The sequence below is a fragment of the Spodoptera frugiperda genome, chromosome 24 (genome assembly GCF_023101765.2).
Source record: "Spodoptera frugiperda isolate SF20-4 chromosome 24, AGI-APGP_CSIRO_Sfru_2.0, whole genome shotgun sequence".
NCBI classification, from domain to species: domain Eukaryota; kingdom Metazoa; phylum Arthropoda; class Insecta; order Lepidoptera; family Noctuidae; genus Spodoptera; species Spodoptera frugiperda.
The window spans coordinates 1,641,609-1,664,990 of NC_064235.1; the positions used below are offsets into that span (position 1 = coordinate 1,641,609).

Consider the following 23,382-nt stretch of genomic DNA (forward strand, 5'->3'; position numbering starts at 1 on the left):
GGGTTGTTGGGGAATCGGGGATTGTAATTGGATGTAATTGCCTAGGTTTTGAATCTGTTTCTGGGCTGATTTTAAGTAGGGATTAAATAAAAAAAAAACTAATTAAAAATCATTAAAATTACCTTTATTATTATGAAAATCTAGAGCCTAATACACAATTTCATTTCTAACACATATTAATATCACATTGTTTTCAAAATATGTAAGTTTTCATTGACTACACAGCCCTTAACCATATACCATATCAATTTTCAAGAAATTTCACAAAAAAATAAAGACAAAAGTTTAAAAATCTCTTCAAAAAACAATAATAACAATATATTAAGAGGCCCAGCCATTCTTTTATTGCTTTTCACATATTTCTTTAAAGTACAATTATTCATATTGTTCAATTTCAACTAAAATAAATAAATCCATCTTTCAAAGTTCACAATAACATTTTCGCGTTGTCTAGATGTCGCTAGTGAGTTTTAAAGTCCTGCACAATAAACATTAGTTTGACAATGTCTTAAAAGCGATGCTAACGACATCTGCCTTAACAATTCATATTTATTTCGTTTTATTTTTGTCATATTTCACATTATACCGTTTTCAGTCACCGATCAGAGTCAAAATAAAGAAAATAATTAAATTTTTTAGATAGGATACGTTTAAAAAGCTGATTTAATGACTAGACTAAGTTATTTTTTATTACGTTTTTAATGAAAAAACCTAAAAAAAATACAAGTACTTGTTCAAAATCAAAACTAATGAGTATAATTCTTAAAAACAACCAAAATGAAGTATTTTAAAACCATCTAATACCTAATTTTAAATGTAATAAGCAGTTTATTCTAAGTCACTTGAAAATATCTACTAAATTACTGGACAGTGAACCTCGCTACCATCAGTTGACTGGACAATCTCAACACTACACGAGTCACTGTTTACATGTCGACATTAGCTCATGACGATACCAGCGTACGTGTGTCACTGGACAGTGAACCTCGCTACCATCAGTTGACTGGACAATCTCTACACTACACGAGTCACTGTTTACATGTCGACATTAGCTCATGACGATACCAGCGTACGTGTGTCACTGGACAGTGAACCTCGCTACCATCAGTTGACTGGACAATCTTTTAATAAGTGACAAAGAATTAACGCTTATACTCTTTTCAGACACTCCTATGTAGTGATAATAGAGTAGAATATTACTCCTGCTCTTACTAACGTCATATACAGTAGAAGCTCCTTATTCGCACTTCCTTCATTTGCGTTTTCACTATTCGCTCTCGTTTCGATTGCTTTAAACGTAAAGCAAACTCATACTAAGACTACCGGAGTTTGAAAAGAGTCATATTCTATCTTTCAAAGATTGTACGCCTAGCGTTTCTTTAATTTCATTATTATACCTATCACAAAATTCTTTACACAATTTATTTTAGTTTATTTATTACAGAAATGAGAAATATATTAATTATTATTATCAAATATGTATTTTTAAGGTAAGCGTCCACAGGCCCGCATCGTACGCATTCCGTATGCCGTCATCAGTACGCATCGCATGTAGGCATTGCCGATGATGCGGTCCGTACGATGCGGATCAGTGGACGCAGTTGTATGAGTTTCTATACAAGACAAACTAAAATCCGTTGCGTGCGATGCGTACGATGCGGGCCTGTGGACGCGTACCTTTTACCAAGTGCTGTTATTAATGTTGATTCCTTATGTCAGTGGTGATTTTGGCTGCGAGAGAGAGCTCCGAACAGCGCATTGGCTAGAACAAAAATAATATTATGAATTCAAATATAAAATTTTAATAGAATAGGGTAGATGACTAATTTTTATTTTAATGTCCGTCTTGTAGATTATTTTAAAACAAACACGTATTTTTATTTTCTTACGGAAACAAATACTTTCGAAGATACATCGATTTGAAATATCGCGTGACGTCACTTCTAGGTACATTTTATACGTAGAAATGACGTATTTGCTTCCACACCTAAACTTTGATTCGTTTCATCTAAGTATTGTTATCTTATATGACAAAATAAAAGAAATACGTGTCTAATATTTTTTCATTACCTGACGGATTTCGATACAATAAAATATTCAAAAAATATTGACTCTTTCATTCATAGATAGGTTTATGTCACGTAAGAGTCGGAGTGAGTCTCCTTGGTTTTCCCAAGGCATTGAATGATTTTCCCCCCTCAAAAAATAACATATATACTTACATACACGAGTCTATGAGGTCACTAGGCGACTTTACGGCAGTTGGGGCAGGTCTGCTTCTCCTGCAACCATGGCATGATGCAGTCCGTGTGGAAGTTATGGGTGCAGGGGAGCGAAGTCAGGTCCTGGTTGCGAAGCATCACGTCGAAGCAAATGGAACACTCCTCGAGCGACCAGGAGCGCTCACGGCTGAAACAGACAAAATGACAAAAATAATTACATACATACATATCGTCACGCCTTTAATCCCCGAAGAGGTAGGCAGAGGTGCACATTATGGCACGTAAGTAATGCCACTGTGTACACCCACTTTTCACAATTAATGTTATAAGTCCCATGTGATAATAATGTAATAATGCATGTGCCCAGTGTATGGTGAGCCTATTGCCATACACTGGGCACATTTCCAGACTCCGTGCTACTACTGAGAAATTTTCGAAAAACCGAAAACACCCCAGTAATACTTTGCCCGACCCGGGAATCGAACCCGAGACCCCTTGTTCGGCAGTCGCACTTGCGACCACTCGACCAACGAGGCAGACAAAAATAATTAGTGAACGATATTTAAACACGTGATTGTACTCATGATTACAAACAACTTTCCCAAAGAAACTTTTTTAGTGTACTATTATTAGAACTTGAGACGGGATATTTACCATGTTTATTTATTGTCGGCATGTTGCAAGCGCCATGATTACGGATGAACATGGCGTCTGCAACAGATGACCAGTTCATCCGTGATCATGGCGCTTGCAACAGTGCCGAAATATCGGAAGCTCATCGACATAAATAAACATGGTAAATATCCCGTCTCAAATTCTAATAATAGTGTTAGTGACCATGTCAGTTTAAAAACTTATATTTTTTGTGTACTCATTAGTTTTATTTTTATCACAATAACAAAACAACAAAATTTCATTAGCACGCGCGCGTAAAGTTCCAAAATACCTACCTAGTTACTAGTGTTCCGATAACGCGGGCGCCTCGCTGCTAACAGCTGATCATGCGAAAGCACGCGCGCGCGCGAAATTATGTTGTTTTGTATGTGTGAGTAATGTCACACTTAAAAAGTGCTTGTCTAGGGCGTTCTACAAGTTCAATCCGTTCAATCCGCCTCTAGCAAAACAAGAGTTACATGCATTGCCGGTATTTTAGGGATTAACCGGTTGTTATATTAGTAAGATTATATCGCACACCTAGTAATAAGTTTACCTAACTTGTTTAGTTTTTAGTTTACTGACCAATGAACCGTTGTTTTACGTGCGTGAGGGGGGAAACTATAATAATGGTATAATGACACTTACGACCTCTCTCGATGAATATGGAAATAAATAGATTAATATGCACTTTTGAACACGTAAACCATATAAAGTCAATTTTGCATTTTTTGCAGATGTGCCAATATGATTCGACGAAATATTTATTTATGTATTATAGATACTTAGGTAATTATTATGTTATGACAAAAATAAGGTAAAATCATCAATGTTGTCGGTCGACCAACATAAGGCGATATTCGCATGCACTGGGCGCGAGTGGCCAAAGGGAAAACGCCCGTAAGATAGCAAGTTTGCCACAGGATTTTTTTCAAAAAGTACTACAGTAACATTTGCCAATGATACCTATGCTATTTGACACATAAATAAAACACCACACAACACAGAAATTCACACAGAATACATCAGTTTTTAATTTTATTATAACATTCATGAGATTAATAATGATTACAACTAAATTAATTATTATATTATCGGCTTACTCACGTAACTGTTTGACGAGGAACTCGACTAGTTTCAGTAGCAGCGCGACAATCGCCGCGTCGTGTGTCGCTGAATGCTGCTCATGAATATGAGCCTCTAGAATGGCTTGAAACTAGTCGAGTTCCTCGTCAAACAGTTACGTGAGTAAGCGGATAACATAATAATTAGTTCATAATTAGTATAGATCTTTACAAAACATGGAGGTAAGCGTCCACAGGTCCACATCGCACGCAACGGATTTTAGTTTGTCTTGTATAGAAACTCATACAACTGCGTCCACTGATCCGCATCGTACGGACCGCATCATCGGCAATGCCTACATGCGATGTGTACTGATGACGTCATACGGAATGCGTACGATGCGGGCGATGCGTACGATGCGGGCCTGTGAACGCTTTCCTTAACATAAACAATATATTCCATGTACTATAGAGAATTAAACACCCATAAAACCTATTAGTATGCTATAAAAACTAACCAAAACAGATTTTAGTATTGTTAGTAATTAAAAATTAATTAAAAATAAATAATCTTACAAGGCTTCCTGTCTTAAAATAGCCATTTGTTCCTCTTCAGTTCTGAAATTCATGAAAATATTCACTTAACACATGAAATCACTACAATATATAAGTAGTAGTCAACCAAGTTGCTCATTATGGTAAGATTAATAAAACTGACTTTCTAAGGCACTTGTCTCACCGGCAACGATTAACGAGTAAAGCTAGAACTAGAAACGAGTTAGCGAGACGCGGGGAGCGAGTGCGTAGTTCCGATATTTAAGATTTATTTCCGATGTTTAACTAGTGAAGCGAGTGCTCGCCGGCAGTGTGAACAGTCAGCGATCAACTGTTTGTATATGCATCTCTTTTGTTCATACGGAAAGTATATCTATTGTACGTTTCTTGAGCGAGAAAATAGCCGATAGTTAGTCGTTTTCTCGCCGTTGGTGGGACAACTGCCTAAAGGCCCCCGACACAGGCGCGTTATTAAGGGCCATCCATAAATTACGTCACACGAATTTCATGTTTTTTGACCCCCTCCCCCGTCCTTGTCACAGTTGGTCACATTTGTGAGACCCCGCCTCCCTAGTGTGACGTCACATTTTATAATTTTACATCTTTAACTGAACTGCACAACTTGATTCCTCTTAGTCCTTTCCATCATCGAACCACAAGACAATCGGCGAGGTGTCACCGTTTCATGGTAGATATCCCACCCACTCGCACGATGCGCTTCGCTTCAAGCTTCCTTGTGCGAACTGCTTGAGTGGAACTCCTTGCCGGAGTCTGTGTTTCCTGATGGGTATAACCTGGGTGTCTTCAAAGCCCGAGTGAATAGGTTGTTTATGGGCAGACGTGCTCCATCGTAGGCCGCATCATCACTTATCATCAGGCGAGATAGCGGCCAAACGTCGGCCCATTTAACATAAAAAAAAAACATCTAGATTTTTTTGAGTTTTTATATAATAGTTTCAAGTTCGTGTTTTAACAGTTGGTTTATAATATTTGAAATGTGACGTCACAAAATTTAAAATTTTAGACCCACACTTCGTCGCCCCCCCCCCCCTTAACGTGTGACGTAATTTATAGATGGTCCTTTATCGGTCGATAATATCGCTTGCGTTATTGCGATAATGCGTCCCGATTCCTTGCACACAGCTGCGTTTTTATCGTCCGATATTTCTTACGAGAGAGCTCGTTATTATCGCAAGTGTGTGCACGGTAGTAGCGTCCTGATACAAAACATTCTAGGACTCATATCGGAATATCGCAGGACGGAGAAACGCAACGTCCTACTTCGGGGCCATCCATAAATTACGTCACACGTTAAGGGGGGGGGGGGAGGGGGACGACGAAGTGTGACTTTATGTGACAAGGGGGCGGGAGGGGTCTTAAATTTTGTGACGTCACATTTCAATTACTATAATCTAACTATTAAAACACGAACTTGGAACTATTATTGAAACACTAAAAAAAAACTAGATGTAAAATTATAAAATGTGACGTCACACTAGGGAGGGAGGGGTTTCAGAAATGTGACCAACTGTGACAAGGACGGGGTAGGGGGTCAAAAATCATGAAATTTGTGTGACGTAATTTATGTATAGCCCCTTCTTGCGGCATTACATAACCGTCCTAATACAAAATATATTGAAAACAGATATCGCAATAACGCATCCGATATTATCGACCGATCATATTATTATCGCGTCTATGCAGGAGCCTTAAAAAGATCAACTTCCTAAAACTAAAAACCAAAATATAACTATTATACATTGTACTGCCTGTGTCTTAAACTGCTATTTTAGAAGTTGGTGCCACAAGTACGAATACATATGTTGGACAAATAAGTTAGGCCACTTGACTATAACTTAACAAATATTACTATTAGACCTGCTGTCCATTTGAGGTAAGCGTCCACAAGCCCGCATCGTACGCATCGCACGCAAAGGATTTTAGTTTGTCTTGTATAGAAACTCATACAACTGCGTCCACTGATCCGCATCGTACGGACCGCTCATCGGCAATGCCTACATGCGATGCGTACTGATCGTCATCAGTACGCATCGCATATCGGCATTCCGTATGACGTCTCATACGGAATGCCAAAATGCAAAATCAAAGTGAAAGTGGGATCGGCAATCCGATTGCTAAATACTCGCTTCGGCACACATCCGAACGCCGCCGAAACAGTGGACACAGTCTGAAAATTTAATCCGTCTGATGCGTACGATGCGGGCCTGTGGACGCTTACCTTAAGCCGTACATGTATATTTTTATAAAAACAATCGTGAGACATACTAAATTAACTAAAAACAACGGTTTACTCACGTATATAATTTGAGAAAAGCTCTACTATTTTCGCTGCGATGTCGCGCAGCCTACACTATTACAGACGAGAAGAGTCCCTCTGTGACTCGAATCCAATAGAGCTTTCCTCAATATATTTACGTGATTAAATCGTTGTTTTAAGTTAAACAATCCGTACATTTAATAACATAATTACTTATAAAAATAACTTAACTTACTTCTTTTTTCTACGACTAATAATACCATCTATTCTACCGAGCAGACTAGTGATAGAAGAATGACCGGCATCTTCTGGGACGCCCGCAGAAGAGTCAGTCACGTCCCATTCTATTTCCGTGTCAGATTCCATTACTGACGGCGTAGCATTTTGAAAAGAAGAATTTTCAAATCCCCCTGTACTATGACCCATGAAAACATCATTCATTTCTGAACTATTTGTACTTGTACTTGAGTCAGAAGTTTCTAAAAGTTCCGATTGGTCTGAGTTTGACATCTCTGAATGTTCTGACATTTCTGAAGAATCCGATATCTCTGAAAAATCCATCTCTGAAGGGTCCGATTCTTCAGAATCGTCTATTTCGTTTGAATTTTCCGTTTGATTTATGCTCGTGTCTGTGGTTTCGTGCTCAGAAATCGTAATGTGGGATTCAGTCGAGTCGTTCAGTACACTAATAAAGCGAAAATATCATTTGTGAGAATTAAAATCTTATTACAATTTTCGTGAGACATACTAAATTAATTATTAAGTTATCGGCTTACTCAGTAGCAGCGCGCGCAGACGTGCGTCGCGGAATACTGCTCATGTAGATGAGCCTCTAGCATGGCTTGAAACTAGTCGAGTTCCTCGTCAAACAGTTACGTGAGTAACTAACCGATAACATAATAATTAATCAATATCTTACTTTAGATGTGGAGGGCTTTTAAAAGCGAAAAAGTAAATTACTTTTTTAATTATTTTATGGGGATAAAGCGTGTCAATGTGCTGACGGATCACCTAATCGTAAGCTATCGCCGCCGCCCAAGGACATCCGCAACACCAGAGGCGTTACAAGTGTGTTGCTGGCCTTTTCAGGATTGTTGCGGATTCGAAGATTGTAGGGGATTCGAGGATTGTAGGAGATCCAAGGATTGTAGGAGATCCGAGGATTGTAGGAGATCCAAGGATTGTAGGAGATCCGAGGATTGCAGGAGATCCGAGGATTGCAGGAGATCCAAGGATTGTAGGAGATCCGAGGATTGTAGGGGATTCAAAGATTGTAGGGGATTCGAGGATTGTAGGGGATTCGAGGATTATAAGGATTCAAAGATTGTAGGGGATTCGAGGATTGTAGGGGATTCGAGGATTGGGGAGAGAGGATTGTTGGGGATTTCAGGATTAGGGAGAGAGGATTTTTGGAGATTTCAGGATTGGGGAGAGAGGATTGTTGGGGATTCAAGGATTGGGGAGAGCGGTAACTGGGCCTCCAATAAACCTCACACACACACTATTCAGTTAAATTAATTTTCGCTTATAAAATATACGCCACAAATAAAGTAAGTCATTATTATGTACATTACAAATTACAATACAAAGCTATTATTTTAAAAATATTCGGTAACATAGACATATAACATAACTATAACAGATTATATTGTTATATATTTTAAACAACACAACGTCTCGCCTGTTATCCTCGAAGGGGTAGGCAGAGGTGCACATGCCCATTACGGCACATAATGCCGCTATACAATATACAACCACTTTTCACCATTTGTGTTATAAGTCACCCACTTGCGACCATTTGGCCGGACTGCCTCGTAGGCCGAGTGGTCGCAAGTGCGACTGCCGGGCAGACTAATATTACACACACACACACACACAACGTCACGCCTTTTATCCCCGAAGGGGTAGGCAGAGGTGCACATCACGGCACGTAATACCGCTATACAATATACAACCACTTTTCACCATTTGTGTTATAAGTCCCATATAATAGGGGGTGAGCCTGGGCACATTTCCAGACTCCGGGCTACTACCGAGAAATGTAGTGTATGTGAACTTGTATGTTTGTAAACGCACCCACGACACAGGAGAAAATCCTAGTGTAAGGCAACGTTAAAAAAAAAAAAAAAAAAAAAAAAAAAAAAAAAAAAACCCCAAAAACCGAGAAAAGCCCAGTAATACTTTGCCCTTGTTCGGCAATCGCACTTGCGACTAATATTATAAATATGAAAATATTGAAATATTGACTATTAAGTACCTGTTTGCGCGCCAAACCTGACCGACTACTGCGGCGTAGCGGGCAGAGGGGGTGAACCTGAAGCGGCGCGCGGTCCCCAATGTCGGACCAACACCCCTAAGAGCAAGACGCTATAACGGTAAAACGGGGTGAACAGATTTGACTGCACGGTTGGTGCGGTGGCTGGGCAACTGGCTGTCGCGCAACGGGTAGCGGGTTCGATTCCCGCACGGAGCACCTCTTTGTGTGATCCACAAATTGTTGTTCTGGGTGTCATGTGCATGTGAACTTGTATGTTTGTAAACGCACCCACGATACAGGAGAAAATCTAAAGTGGGGCAACGTTTCCAAAAAAAAAAAATACAGAAAAGGGGGTGGCATATCCTAACATCTTTTTTTAAGAAAAAAAACCGTTGCCCCACACTAGGATTTTCTCCTGTAACGTGGGTGCGTTTACAAACATACAAGTTCACATACACATGACACACAGACTCGAAACAACAATCTGTGGATCACACAGAGTTGCTCCGTGCGGGAATCGAACCCGCTACCCGTTGCGCGGCAGCCAGTTGCCCAGCCACCGCACCAACCGTGCAGTCAAGTAGAGTCAATTTATTCACCCCCATTCCTGTATCTATTCAGTATTTGAATAGGGTAGATGACTAACTTTTATTTTAATGTCCGTCTTGTAGATAATTTTAAAACATTACACACGTATTTTTTATTTTCTTACGGAAACAAACACTTTCGAAGATTTCGGTTTGAAATATCGCGTGAAGTCACTTCTAGGTACGTTTTACACGTAGAAATGACGTATTTGCTCCCACTCCTAAACTTTGATTCGTTTTATCTAAGCATTGTTATCTTATATGACAAAAAATACGTGTCTAATATTTTTCCATTATCTAACTGACGGACTAAATAGATTTTTAATTTTCATACCCCCGTCATCATCCCTATTCTAATCACCCCATTTCACGGTATTACCTATTAGAGCGATTCCGAAAAGGTTTTACCATTTTTTTACGCTGCGGCAGATTATGGTGACTGGTAATTAGTGAACTATGAGAAATATTCGAAACCTGGGCGGTGCTGCAGTCTCTCCACGGTGCCACATCGACTTGATACTCAGGTTTTGAAGTGTTTGTATAACAACGCCACCATGCGCATCCGACTCCAGGAAGAGACTACGAGGCCAATCCAGTTGCAAAGAAAGTCGTTATTTCCGAAACTGTTCATACTCATGGAGGACGTTTTAATCTTGGACTTATCACGCGGCATCAACATTAATGGCATCACTCATCTCCGTTTCGCCGATGATCTAAGTCGGGATAATATAACGTCATGCCTTTAATCCCCGACAGGGGTAGGCAGCCTTGCATGGCAGCCCGCGTAAAGTTCCAAAATACCTACCTAGTTACTAGTCTTGCGATACTATGGGCGCTGGCGCATCGCTGCTAACAGCTGATCATGCGAAATAAACCCGGCACAAATAAACCAACCAATCATGAGCACCATAACGCGTTCTCGTTACGGCGTGTGATATTCGCATGATCAGTTGTTAGCACTAGGCACATATCTGAAAGTCAGATCAAGCTAGGTAAGTCCAATTGGATCTTTACGTCGCTCGAAGCTAACTGGATTTTGCATTGTGGGAAGTTGCATTAGTCTTGTGTAAAAATAGTGTCTAATGAGTATACAAAAAAGTTTCAGTTTACGGGAACAGTTGTTTGTAATCATGAGTACAATCACGTGTTTGAATATCGTTCACAAATTATCCGAAATATCAGTCCCCCAAATACAAGAAAAAAGTCAAAATTCACTCAACGTAAAGCAAACTCGTACTGAGGGTACAGAATCAATCTAGATCTATCTAAGTCTGGACTTAATATAACATCATGCCTTTAATCCCCGAAGGGGTAGGCAGAGGTGCACATTATGACACATAATGCCAATGTACACCCACATTTCACAAGCCTATTGCCACATACCGGGCACATTTCTAGACTTAAAAATATAAATAAACTACAATATTCTTGTTAGCATTAACTATGAAGATAATTAAAATTATATTAAATAACTAAATATATTGACATAATAATTATAACTAAAAATATTATGCAAAGATTCTAAGCTCACATTCAACCGATATTAATAAATAATAACTTCATAACACAGTAAACACATTGCAGATACCACTAACTAATAGATTACAGATGGGATATTTACCATGTTTATTTATGTCTATGATTTTCTGATATTTCGGCACTGTTGCAAGCGGGATGCAACAGTGCCGAAATAACGGAAACTCCAGGGATGAACTGGATTTGTTTGCTCACAAACATCCACCCGCATATACTCCAGTTCATCCATGATCATGGCGCTTGCAACAGTGCCGAAATATCAGAAACTCATAGACATAAATAAACATGGTAAATATCCCGTCATTAAGAAATTAATAAATGTTCATCCGTAAAGCATTGCGGACTACCTAGCGGGATATTTACCATGTTTATTTATGTCTATGAGCTGATATTTCGGGTCGGGATGCAACAGTGCCACGGAGAAGGATCAGGGGTGGTTTGTTAGCTCACAAACTCCACCCGCACTCTCCAGTTCATCATGATCTTGCCTTGCAAGTGCGGGATAAACATTGGTAAATATCCCGTCTTAAGTTCTAATGTTACACAGTAAACATGTTAGAAATAATACCATTAGATACATACCTCCTAAAAAACGATCTTAGAAAGTCCATTATGCAATTTGAATTACCTAATGATTTAATTTATTACATGAATTTATTATTAAATACACACTTTTAACCCGCCATAATAAAACAACACAGATGATAAAATAAAAAAAAAGTTGATCAATCTAGCACATTCATCCATGGAAGGTAAACAAATATTTTTAAAAAGTATAAAAAGAAATTTCTATAGCCTACCTTTAATTGCGAAATCTTGCCAAATAAAATCGATCACTGTAAAATATGTCTTAATACATTACTTACAAGGTCTGAGGTTGTTCGCATTGCCAATTACTGGTAGAACCTTCAGAATTTGGAGTTTCCTGCCGTTTATTGAAGAAATAATATAAGGCTGCTCCGACACCAACGCCAATGGCCGCAGCAGCGATGCCAAGACCACGGCTTGGGCAGCTATTTTTCTGCCTATCTTCCTCACGTACACTCATTTTGATTTATTATAAAACACAACTGCGTATTAGTAATATTGTTGTCGTAAAATTATTTTCGTTTTGTCTGTTTTGTGTCAAATTCAAAATGTCAGAGCCATAGATTAGTCACAGTGTCTACATTCCATGTAAAAGACGAATTAATTTTTACAATTTTAAGCATTTGGGTTTAGATTAGACGATTTTTTATGTTACTTATTTTCAATTTTTCGTTAGTCCAATTTTGTTAGTATTACATACATAACTTCACGCTTGTCTCCCGTAGGGGTAGGCAGAGACAATGGACCGTCAATTGTTACGACTCTCACATACTTCATTCGCTTCATCAACAGTCATCAGTCTTTTCGTGCATGCTCGTCGGTTAAAGGTACTTTTAATTTGGCCCTTCTTATATATATCGCTAATCTGGTCTCCATATGTCGTCTATTAATGTAATGATATTGTTATTAAATATAATTAAGTAATGCTACATTATTAAATATTCCAAAATATTAAAATACATTTATTAAAATCAATGTACAATACAGCGTTTAATCGTCAAGCAAAATGCTCATAATATCAAAATTGACGGGTGGCTGGAACGCGATACTAATTAGCGGCACGTTCAATTTTAACTTGAAATATCTATTTATTCTAATATGTTTATTTATGAAAACTATTACATAATTACTTGGCTTACCCTAATGTAACTGTATTTTCTTTTAAACGAAAAATTAGGGCGCTCTAACTTCTAAATTGGCAATTTTCCTTTACTTACGTTTTATGGGAAATCCCGAGATTTAAAATAATGTGCGTCATTTTATTGATGTTGTTTACGTTGTCGGCATTCGTGATCGAAATTAGTTGATATGAAATAAACAGTATATTGTATTTGTAAATCAAACATATCTATCTATACTTAATATTTTATTTTTTAGTTTTTTATCTATACTTATTACTTACTTAATATTATAAAGCTGAAGGGTTTGTTTGTTTGTTTGTTTGAACGCGCTAATCTCCAGAACTACTGGTCCGATTTGAATAATTATTTTTGTGTTGGATAGTCCATTTATCGAAAAAGGCTATAAGCTATAAAACATCACGCTATAACCAATAGGAGCCGAGTAGAGCGGGTGAAACCGCGCGGAAGTGGCTATAAATTTTTTTTTTTTTTTTTTATCAAACCCGAGAATATCCCCACAATTGCTGAAGGGTTTGTTTGTTTAAACGCGCTAATCTTCAGAACTACTAGTCCGATTTGAATAATTATTTTGGTGTTGCGTAGTGCATTTATCGCAGAAGGCTATAGGCTATAAAACATCACGCTATGACCAATAGGAGCTAAGCAGAGCGGGGGATGACTTTCTTGTTTTAGGGATTTTTCATTTTCATATTATAAAGAAACGCAGTCGGGTTTTTAAGTTCTTTTTTTATTTTCTTTTAGTTTTATTATTTTTATATTTTGATAGCTGAAATCCATCGAGTCGTTCAGGCTAGAGAGTGAGCACTATTCGAATTTGGCGCCAAAAACCCGCCATTTTTTTATTATTTTCATATATCCAGTGTCACTCTCACAGTAAATACGAATCTAAGGACACCTCTCAAGCCAACACCCACCTTTTCTGTAGAGTATGTATACATACATACATACTCTCGAAAAACATAACCCTCCTTCTGGCGCAGTCGGGTAAAAACCACCCCGTTCCTACTCCTGCTTTTCGAGCCGGAGCTCCGGTAACCCGCTAGGTAGTCCGCAGCTCCGGTCTAAACCTGTGTTATCTACTATCTACAGGCACCAAGTGTGCATTAAAATCCCATCTATACTTCTACATCTACATATATACTAATCTAAGTATACTAATATTATAAAGCTGAAAAGTTTGTTTGTTTGTTTGTTTGAACGCGCTAATCTCAGGAACTACTGGTTCGATTTGAAAAATTCTTTTTGTGTTGAATAGCGCATTTATCGAGGAAGGTTATAGGCTATAAATCATCACGATACGATCAATAGGAGCCGAGCATAGTGGGTGAAACCGCGCGGAAGCAGCTAGTTTATTATAAACTTGAAACTTCAGAAGGGAGAATAATAAAACATTTAATACTTGTACAAAAATCAATTTCTTTTAATCATTAATTAACAAATAAAATAATAAAAAAATAAATAAAGATGTCCAACTTAAAAACTAAAACAAAAAAAAGAATATTTGCAAAGTCACCCTTTTAACAAGTGCGTTGTCGGCCTTTTAGGGATTAGGAATCAATCAATAAACAAATCAACAAGGATTGGGAAGATTGGGAAGGGGGGAATTGGGCCTCCGGTAACCTCACTCACACAACGAAATGCAACGCCAGCGTTGTTTCACGTCGGTGTACTGCTCGGCCGTGGTTTCACTCCTGTCGAGCCGGCCCAACAGTGCCGAAGCATGGCTCTCCCACACTAAAAACTTGAGATAAAATCTTTTGCTGTGAGACTAGGAAGATAAAATTTTTAGTGTTGTGACACAGATACACATAGTTTCACCAAAATCGGTCGTCAGTTGACGGGACGTCAGTTTCAAGGCAGTGCCGGCGTAAAGGCCACTGATACCCCGGCCGAAAATATTGAGGCGCCCACTTGAGGGAAGCAATATCAAGTGTTAGTTTTTTACTGAAAAATATGCATAGGCACAGAGCGTAGAGCATATTTCTGAGGGTTTGGATCAGGAGAGGCAAGAGACTCCAACTTCAGACCTTGGCGCCCCCCAGAATGTATCGCATTGCCCCCCCTAACGCCGGCTAGACGGTGTCATATTAAAATTAATTTTGGCAAGGTACTCAGACGGAGTATCCTGGACCATGTCAAGTGAATGCAAAATATCTCTCCTTATTTTAAACGGCTCGTATTCTATTCTATCTGTCACATAGATCAAATATGATGTCCCCCTAGATAGCCTCGCTTTCTGATAATCTTCAGACATGCTCTCTTTTAGATTTTTTATGATTGTAACAAAGTTTACTAAGTCATCCCGCATGGCACTAATGAAAGGAATTCTTATTTTTATATACAATTCCTTGCTGAAATCATCTGGATTGTAAGCGTAAAGGCCCGTCCCCTGCGTCAATAACAAATCAAAAATTGTTTCACCATGCTCATATACTGTTGCTTTCAACACATTGTCTGTTTTTAATTTGTAGCTAAAAATTTGACGAACGTTCCTGTCACATTTTAAAAATAAGACGTTTAAAATGAAATCCCAAATCTTTCTTTGGCTTTCTGTCCCTGTGGCCGATTTTAATAATTGACAAATATATTCGACTGCGAAATATTCGGTGAACGTCCTATGAATAAATGTGGGTATACCGTTAATGATGCTCTGAACCAGTCCAGTCTTTTCCGTGCCAATTTTAATATTTTCTATAGTTTTTCTTATTTTTGATAATTCCTTTTCGTCAAATATTTTGCTAAGGTCCTGATTAAAGACAGCATACGCGCCCAATTTGTAATGTTTCACGAAGAAGACCTCACGAATTTTCTCGTAAATCGTCAAATTGTCCGGATTGTGCAAATCGATTTTGTTTTTCTCTTGAAATCTTATAGTTTTGAGTTTTGTTTCAATAAAGTTGTCGTAAACTGTGAAAGCGTTTATGTCTAAGTTCCATCTGTTTGGTGTTATCCTTTCATCATTTACTTGGTTTTGGAAATAATTGGCGCATAGGTAAAGGTGTAACGGGGTATCGAAGCGATCCACAAATCGGAAAGAATGTGTGCAGTCGTGGAAAAACAGGTTAAACGTTTGCATCACATCGTCAGGGCAGATGTTGAGCTCCTTCCTCAGATAGTGTAAAAAATTGAAACAAACTGTCAGAAATAAAATTTGATAATTTTCCTTTTGTTTAATCAGGGCTTTCAACGATCTTGGCCTATCCGAATTATAGTAATATAGGGACATAAACTCCATGAAGCTACACAAGCTATTGCACTGACGTTTGTTCAATGTCCTCAATATAATTGTTGATTGCCAATATTTCCACAAATATCCGTCAAGTTCGGCATCGTTGAATCCCTTGACTTCATACGGTAGACCAAACTCTTGTTCCAATCTTGACATCACCTTCTCGTAAAACCTACTCGTGATCCACATTACATGTCTATTTGTGTAATTCCGCACAACTTTTAATAAGGACATTACCACTTCTGTATAGAGCGGACATATCTCATCGAAACCATCGAATAAAAAGATAAGTTCCTTCCTATTGAAGTAGTCTAGGAACATTTTTATTTCAAACACTGTCCAGGGATTGTCTATACGACACGATTTTAGTTGTACTTCACCTTCCGATTCCTCTAAATCGAACTCCAAGTCGCTCTTTCCATTCCCTCCGACAATAATTGGACACAAAAACTTCAAAGTTTCTAAAATATCAATTCTCACTTTGTTTTCTTGCCATTTATTGAATTTTTCACAATGATCCAGCAAGTTGACTCTCGCTATCCAAGTTGCTGGGTTTGACTCTTTAGTTTTAATAGACAAGTGGGTCAATAAAGTTGATTTTCCCATGCCTGGCTTTGCAGTCAACAGGACTACCTTCGACAAGCCATTTAGATCGGAAAGTACTATTTGTTTAGGAATAATATACCTGGCCTCTGTAGCCTTACACACTATACACACTCTTCTGTCCACGTAAAGATGTTTAACTTTCTCATAATTTACATTTGTAACCGAGTTACTAAAACATCTTGTTTCGTTATTAATAAAGTCGTTTAAAACAACTCCTTCGACGGTTTGCATCGATTCCTCGTCAACGATTGTGTCTAATGTCACTTCGACATCTTGAAAATTTACTTTTGCTTGTAAAACAGTTTTCTGTGACTTCTCACTCATGTCTGCAAGACTACATCTGTCGTCTCTTATTTCTTTTATATCTTTAAAATATATCTGGACCGTGTCTAGCACAGCTGTATTTGTGACGATAATTATCCGTTTTTCATTCAAAATATTTGAAATATTTTCTAATCTTTTATTTGAGCTTCTTTGTATGTTGTCGCACGCTAGTATTATAATTTTGTTTTGTTCTATTTTTGTTAGTTCTGCAACAAGTGTAGAGTAGTCTTTCGTTTGAAGTAGATCTTCTAAATCCATGACAGTGTGTTTGAATTTGTTCAAAGACTGCATCAGTTTTACTACTGTCAAAGGAATATTTTCCGTTACGAAAATGACGTTTGTTGATTTCTCTGTTAGATTCAATGATTTCACCGCGTGCTCATTGAAAGTTATATCAAAAATGTTCCCCATTTTCATCGCGTACATTTTACTAAACACTGACAAAAGGGGTTTGTCGACGATCAACTTCAAGGCGTCTTCGTAATGCGAACTCTTTTTCGTGAGATACTCGGCCTCCTTCAACATCCACCATTGTTGTATTTGATCGTGGTATTGTAAGAAAATGGCGTCGGCTGTCACTTTGATACTGTCGACGTTTAAACATTGGTGATCTTCAATTTCGTCTTTTAAACGTTTCTCGACGCCTCTCTCGTCAGCTTGGTTTGTGTAAAACAGAAGTCTGTTCAAGAAATCTTTCGCCACCTTTTCATCGTCTCCACTTCTTTTGAACGAGAGCTTCGGGAATCTTTCGACGATTACGTTGAATTTATATTCATGTAAATTGGGAGTCTTCCTCTTCAGTTTTGTGAACAGCCTTTTGGAAGTGTCTTCTAGCGATTCCCAATTGTCGGTGAATTTAAAAAGGTGCGTATCTTCGTCTAGAACCAAAATATTCCCGACGATGCCTGCGATGCCTCCAGTGAGCTTTAGAAAACCTTCTCCCAGAGACTTTTCAATAGTAACAACTTTATCGTCACTTGATTTACTCATCAGTTCACACAGTTTCATTTTCAAATGGTCTAATCTTTTTTCTGCTTTACTTTTCTTAAGTTTGATGTCTTTGTTTCCGAAAGCGGTTGAGACTTTAAACTCTCGGTTCATTAATAGTTTCTTTGCAGCCTCGTCTACTACCGATTGAGGCTGTTCCAACGACCCTTCAAGTTCATTTTCATGTAAATTCCTACCTCTCAGTACTTCGGCATATAAATGTCGTTTAAATAACACGAGCGGATCTTCTTCTGACTCAAAGAAGTCTTGTTGGAATGTCGCCAGTCTGTACGCATCGTCGTCTTCACCCATAATCTCAGAAATGTCCAATACTTTATGTGTGAGAGCCACGTGGTATCGTCGTAGGATATTATCTGTCGTTGGCATCACAGAATCAGTGTTTTTATTCAGAAACGTACCAATAGTTGTCGCGAGAGCTGAAATATCATCTTCTATTAAATCTATCTTCTCAAAAGAAAGCACTGGAAACGTTTCAACATCTACATTAAATTTAAAATCTTGTAAATTTGGTATTGCGGATTGTAGTTCGGAAAACAACTGTTTCGCAATGTCACCTAGTGTGTCGGTATTGTCTGAGAATTGCATGTATTCACTATTTTGGTCTGCTATTAAAATATTCCCCACAATACTAGCTAAATCGATGTTGATTTTCGAAAATTCTTTTTCCACATTTTTGTCTATCGTGACTATATTTCCCGGTGCGGATTGCAATAACATTTCCACCATTTTGTTTTTGACTTTCACAAGTATGCTGTCTGCTGTGAAATCGTCATTAGTATCTTCACTCCCTCTCACTGTGAGATCTTTGTTGCCGAATGGCACTGGAACTTTAATTTCCTTTGATCTCAGTATTTCTTCCGCGGCTATGGAAATGGCCTCATGTACATTCGCCCGGAGGACTTTTACCTTTTCCAATCTATGTCTTAAATCTTCACCCACAGATTTGTTGACAAATTCCAGTTTTCCAGTATCTTTGTTTAGTGTCACAACGCTGTGTATAAGTTTTGCCAATATTTGAACATCTAAAGGTTCCTCAAGTAGCTTTGCTAGCAGTTCATTCCTAGTGACATCATCAAGTGCTCTTTTCTTTAGAATTTCTTTGTAAAGCGTGTCTCTGAATAATTTCATAAATTCATCATCGCTTGTGTAAAACTCACTACGAAAACGAGCGATTCTGTGTTCACTGTCTTCGTTTTTATTCCGAATCTCGCTTATAAGGAAGAACTTTTTCGCCAGAATCACGTGGTAAATGAGTATCAGATCGTTGTTCATTGACAACACAGTATTGTCGTCTTTATTTACAAATTCTGCAAATACAGTAGCCAGCTCGACTAGCTGTTCCTTCATGACTATGTCACATAGGAATTCCACATGTGTTTCTTTGTGATTCGGCTGGACGGCATCGTTCCCTGTAGCTATTAAACTGTTGAGTTTATGAGCCACTTCTGTGTCAAATCGTACATTATCGCGATCATCTTTAGCTGTTGTATACATAATGAAATAAGAGTCAATGTCTTGAAATTTTCCCTTAAAGAAGACGTCTTTGGTGTCTTGTTTGAAGGAACGTTTGATGGTGAGGTAGCTATCAAACCATTTAGATAAGTCGTTTGCGCTGTTTAGCGTCAAAACAGTTTTGTCTGCTTCTCTGTGTTTCGCTTGAATGAAAATGGCGATTTGTTTATTATTTTTCCCAATTTTCGCTTTAGCTCTGAAGCATATATCGTCAAATGTGCCTATGTCTGCCATGTTGGTCGCTAGATAACAATCTTTGAGGCTGTTGTCGAACTTTGCTCTGAAGTTAATCAGGCTGATTAATTTTGTTTCGTAAAGCTGGCCTTTAATGCCGGACGTTCCTTCTCGTTTCCTATACATTTTGGCAGTGTTGCTGTGCTTCTAACCAATACCGGGTTTTGTGTCATCAAGTGCCGTTGAAGATAAAGGAACAGTCAGACTCTTACTGACAACTGTGTCTCACAAGTGTGTTAGAGGTTGCTGGTATTTAATTCAGTATAACAACTTATTTCGGACCCGATATACCTTTTCTAGAGGAAGAAAATCATCCAATGACTTCTCCAGCCTTGGGTGAGGCGAGAGAGAGTGTCAGACTCTTACAGACAACCACCTCGTCGCTATACCTGTTCAGCAGAGCTCGTGTTGAGGGTGATGGTGCCCATGGTCCAATACTACCTGTCCTGGTGAACGTTGCATAAGTAGCGTCAGAATCAGCGACAGTTGCCACAAATATTGTGTGAAGGAATTAATATTGTTTCATTCTCGCGATGTCCAGTCCGTTGGAGTTCTGTAAACAAAGGTATTGTAGTGGGACCAGCCATATTTAATGTCAAACTTAACGCTATTTAATATGACACTGACACCAGTACCCTTAGTACGAGTTTGCTTTACGTTTAAAGTAATCGAAACGAGAGCGCGTTCGGCGCTCTGATTAGCGGGATCGCGGGCTCGATTACTTTAAACCAACCACTAAGGGACAGAGTACGGCCGGCAACGCGAGCGACATCTGTGCTATTGTTGACGTCTGTGAAACTAATTTCTGATAGTTTTAGGGTCGGTTCAAATCTGGGGGCCTACTCTAATTCAACGAACGAACCAACCGAAAATCTTCGCAGATTGCATACTATAATCCTATTAGATCTATGGAGTTTCTTGCTCGTTCTTCTCCATAGAAATCTATGGAGAACACATATGACAACATAGAATACTTTGGAACGAGCAAATAGAGCAACTAGAGGACTGACAGTCAGATAGACATATTGTTTTCTTTACATTGTAATATTTGCTTTGACGTTGAAAAGTGCCTTCCCGGTCTATTTGAAATAAATAATTTTGACTTTTGACTATTATCATACTATCCGATATCGAGATATAAATTGTAAAAAAAAAAACTAAAGAAAATTTAAATTCCGCGCGCTACCCGGGGGCATTGACCTCAAGACAGACGATATAAAGCAAATCGGGTGATTATCGCGCCAGATGCAACCAATTTATCAAGACCTCGCTTTGTACCATATTCACACACATTCGACGGCCAGTTTACACTGGTTACCAAAGCTTGACAGCTGTCTAGCCGTATGTAATCACTTATTCTTGTAAACTAGTAAACTGTACCGAATTACTTCGCTTCGTCCACATTCCCGTGGGATTAAAAGTATCCTACGTGCTATTCCACGCCATAATCTACTCCTGTTCCAAAGGATGATGCCAGAGTTTCAGAACATCTACAAAATATAATGTGTACAACTTGGCTACTGATAAAACTACCATGTTTAATGAAGAATAACTCTGAACGGACTAAGATTTGCAACTCGGCGCCATAGTAACTTTTATTCAGCTCAAAATTACCTATCCAATGATGTAACACACATAGCTATTGGAAGGTGGGACCAGGATTTGCATCCTCCTTTCATCCCGATCGCTTCAGCTGTTTCGACGTGATTAAGTAACAAACAAACAAATACATAAACTCACAAACTTTTGCATTAATATTAGTGAGAAGTAAGATTCTGTCGTCGACTCGTCATTGTCACAACAAGGTTTATATTGTTCAGAAGTAACATTTGACTAGTACACCGGAGTATTGTGGACTAACACTAACCAATAACAATAAGCTACACTATTTATAGGTTTACTAGATACGCCTGTGTTACTCACCGACTTACTTCGCCTTTTAAACATAATTCAACGTCACATTTTCACATATTTAACAATGAATTCGTTAAATTAACTGAAGTTGTGTAGAACACCGACATCACAGGCAGGATTTGTAATTATTTTCAACCAAAATATTGTAGTTCTACTTTAATCATGTTTACTTCGAATTTTCAAGGTCAATCGACTGATTATCAGAGCAGTGTTGCCAGTATTCAAGTATTATAGATTATAAGGAAAATGAAACCACCTCTACAGCTTACTAATTAGATTTAATATTACTAACACAAATACTCAATGAACGCAATCGTTGTTATTATCAATTTCTGGCTTGACACAATACGCAAGTTTCCTACTAGTCAAATTCAATACTTTTTTTCGAAACGTCAAAAACGATATTTGAACTTTGTATGAAATACTCTATTATGACGTCATCAATTTTTTCGACAAATAGCAGACTTATTTCTAGAAAATTAAAGAAAAAATCGAAAATTAAATAGTTCATCAAACCTATGAATGAGAGTGTAATATATTTTTAAATTTTATTGTATTGTAAAGTTGTAATAATTTATTTTTGACCCAATCATCATCCCTATTGTAAACCGATCCGTAAGGGTGATGGTGCGGTCTCGAGCGAAAGTGACGTTTGTCGTATCTGTCAATTGAATTTGACAGTCCGACAAATGTCAAACCGACGACGTTCATATACAATATTATAATGTACATGTATTCATATTATAATATATAATAATTGAATACCTGTGTCCATTATAATTTTCATATATTTATTAAAAGTTCTCTAAAATTATATTTTTAAATATAACAAATATAAAATACAAAAAAAAATACATTTAAAAATATAAAAATAGGAGCCGACCAGTAGCGGGAGCATGGTCCAAGCTACCGGTGGTTAGGGCTCCAGAGACAGAAACCTCCTCACAATACGTGCCGTTTCGAGGAGTACTGCCTTCTGCATCAGACCCTTGATCCATCCGCCCAACGCCAGCCTCCTAAGATGGATGTCGAGGCTTTTATATTGGCCGACACGACACATTATAATAAATTATTATTATTGTAATGGACACAGGTGTTGGAAAATACACTATTAAGGCACAATTTTATTATGGACCCTGTCGGGCACAGCAAATTATAAAATTCGTGGGAGACAGGAAGGGCATTTAAATATTAATTTAATTTTTTATTAAAAAACGTTGAAATAACAGTTTAGATTAATATAGATGATTAATAAAGTAAAAAATGAATGTTTCATTTAAATAAATTGTTTTTAATTGTGAAATAAGTATTTGGTAATTTCAATATCGTATTGTATACTAATATGTAATTAATTTTAGTCCATTTCTGTGGTACATCAGAATATATATGAAGTCTATTGATATGTTTATTACACGTCTTTAATGTAATTTTAAACTTTTTTTAATACTTTAAAAATTCTGGACCATTTTGATGAAAATTATTATTCAAATTTGACAATATCTAACGTCATTAATATTTACTGCGATGGTAGCGCCGTCTGTCCGATAATGTAAAACATTCCAAAATCAACAACTACCTACTAAACATTTTCCAGCGGACAAAATTGTGAATCTAAACCATTCTCATACACAAAAAAAAATATCATATCGGTCCAGTCTATATCTTTATTATA

The 23,382-nt window shown here is 37.8% G+C and overlaps 2 protein-coding genes across 8 annotated transcripts; both read right to left on the reverse strand.

The window, feature by feature from the left end:
• Positions 1-102: 102 nt before the first annotated feature.
• LOC118278994 (dentin sialophosphoprotein) lies at positions 103-12,315 on the reverse strand. Of its 5 annotated transcripts, XR_007706856.1 has the most exons (7): positions 12,020-12,315; positions 9,031-9,126; positions 7,009-7,458; positions 4,517-4,558; positions 2,223-2,409; positions 986-1,762; positions 103-876 (listed from the first exon to the last, which is right to left on the reverse strand). XR_007706856.1 is itself a non-coding variant. In XM_050703748.1 (6 exons), exons 1-5 carry the CDS (start codon positions 12,199-12,201, stop codon positions 2,244-2,246), a joined length of 936 nt encoding a protein of 311 aa, XP_050559705.1. In that variant the 5' UTR covers positions 12,202-12,315; the 3' UTR covers positions 940-1,762; positions 2,227-2,243. The 5 variants fall into 5 exon arrangements, 4 of the variants coding, with proteins under 4 accessions (XP_050559705.1, XP_050559704.1, XP_050559707.1 ...); XM_050703748.1 differs by lacking the exon at positions 103-876 and having other exon boundaries at positions 940-1,762; positions 2,227-2,409; XM_050703747.1 differs by lacking the exon at positions 103-876 and having other exon boundaries at positions 940-1,762.
• A 1,959-nt stretch (positions 12,316-14,274) lies between these two features.
• On the reverse strand, positions 14,275-21,910 carry LOC118278373 (uncharacterized). 3 transcript variants are annotated; one of them, XM_050703405.1, is made up of 2 exons: positions 21,720-21,910; positions 14,275-20,349 (listed from the first exon to the last, which is right to left on the reverse strand). In XM_050703405.1, exon 2 carries the CDS (start codon positions 19,920-19,922, stop codon positions 14,946-14,948), a length of 4,977 nt encoding a protein of 1,658 aa, XP_050559362.1. In that variant the 5' UTR covers positions 19,923-20,349; positions 21,720-21,910; the 3' UTR covers positions 14,275-14,945. The 3 variants fall into 3 exon arrangements, with proteins under 3 accessions (XP_050559362.1, XP_050559363.1, XP_050559364.1); XM_050703406.1 differs by lacking the exon at positions 21,720-21,910 and adding an exon at positions 21,537-21,688; XM_050703407.1 differs by lacking the exon at positions 21,720-21,910 and adding an exon at positions 21,411-21,429.
• Positions 21,911-23,382: the final 1,472 nt, after the last annotated feature.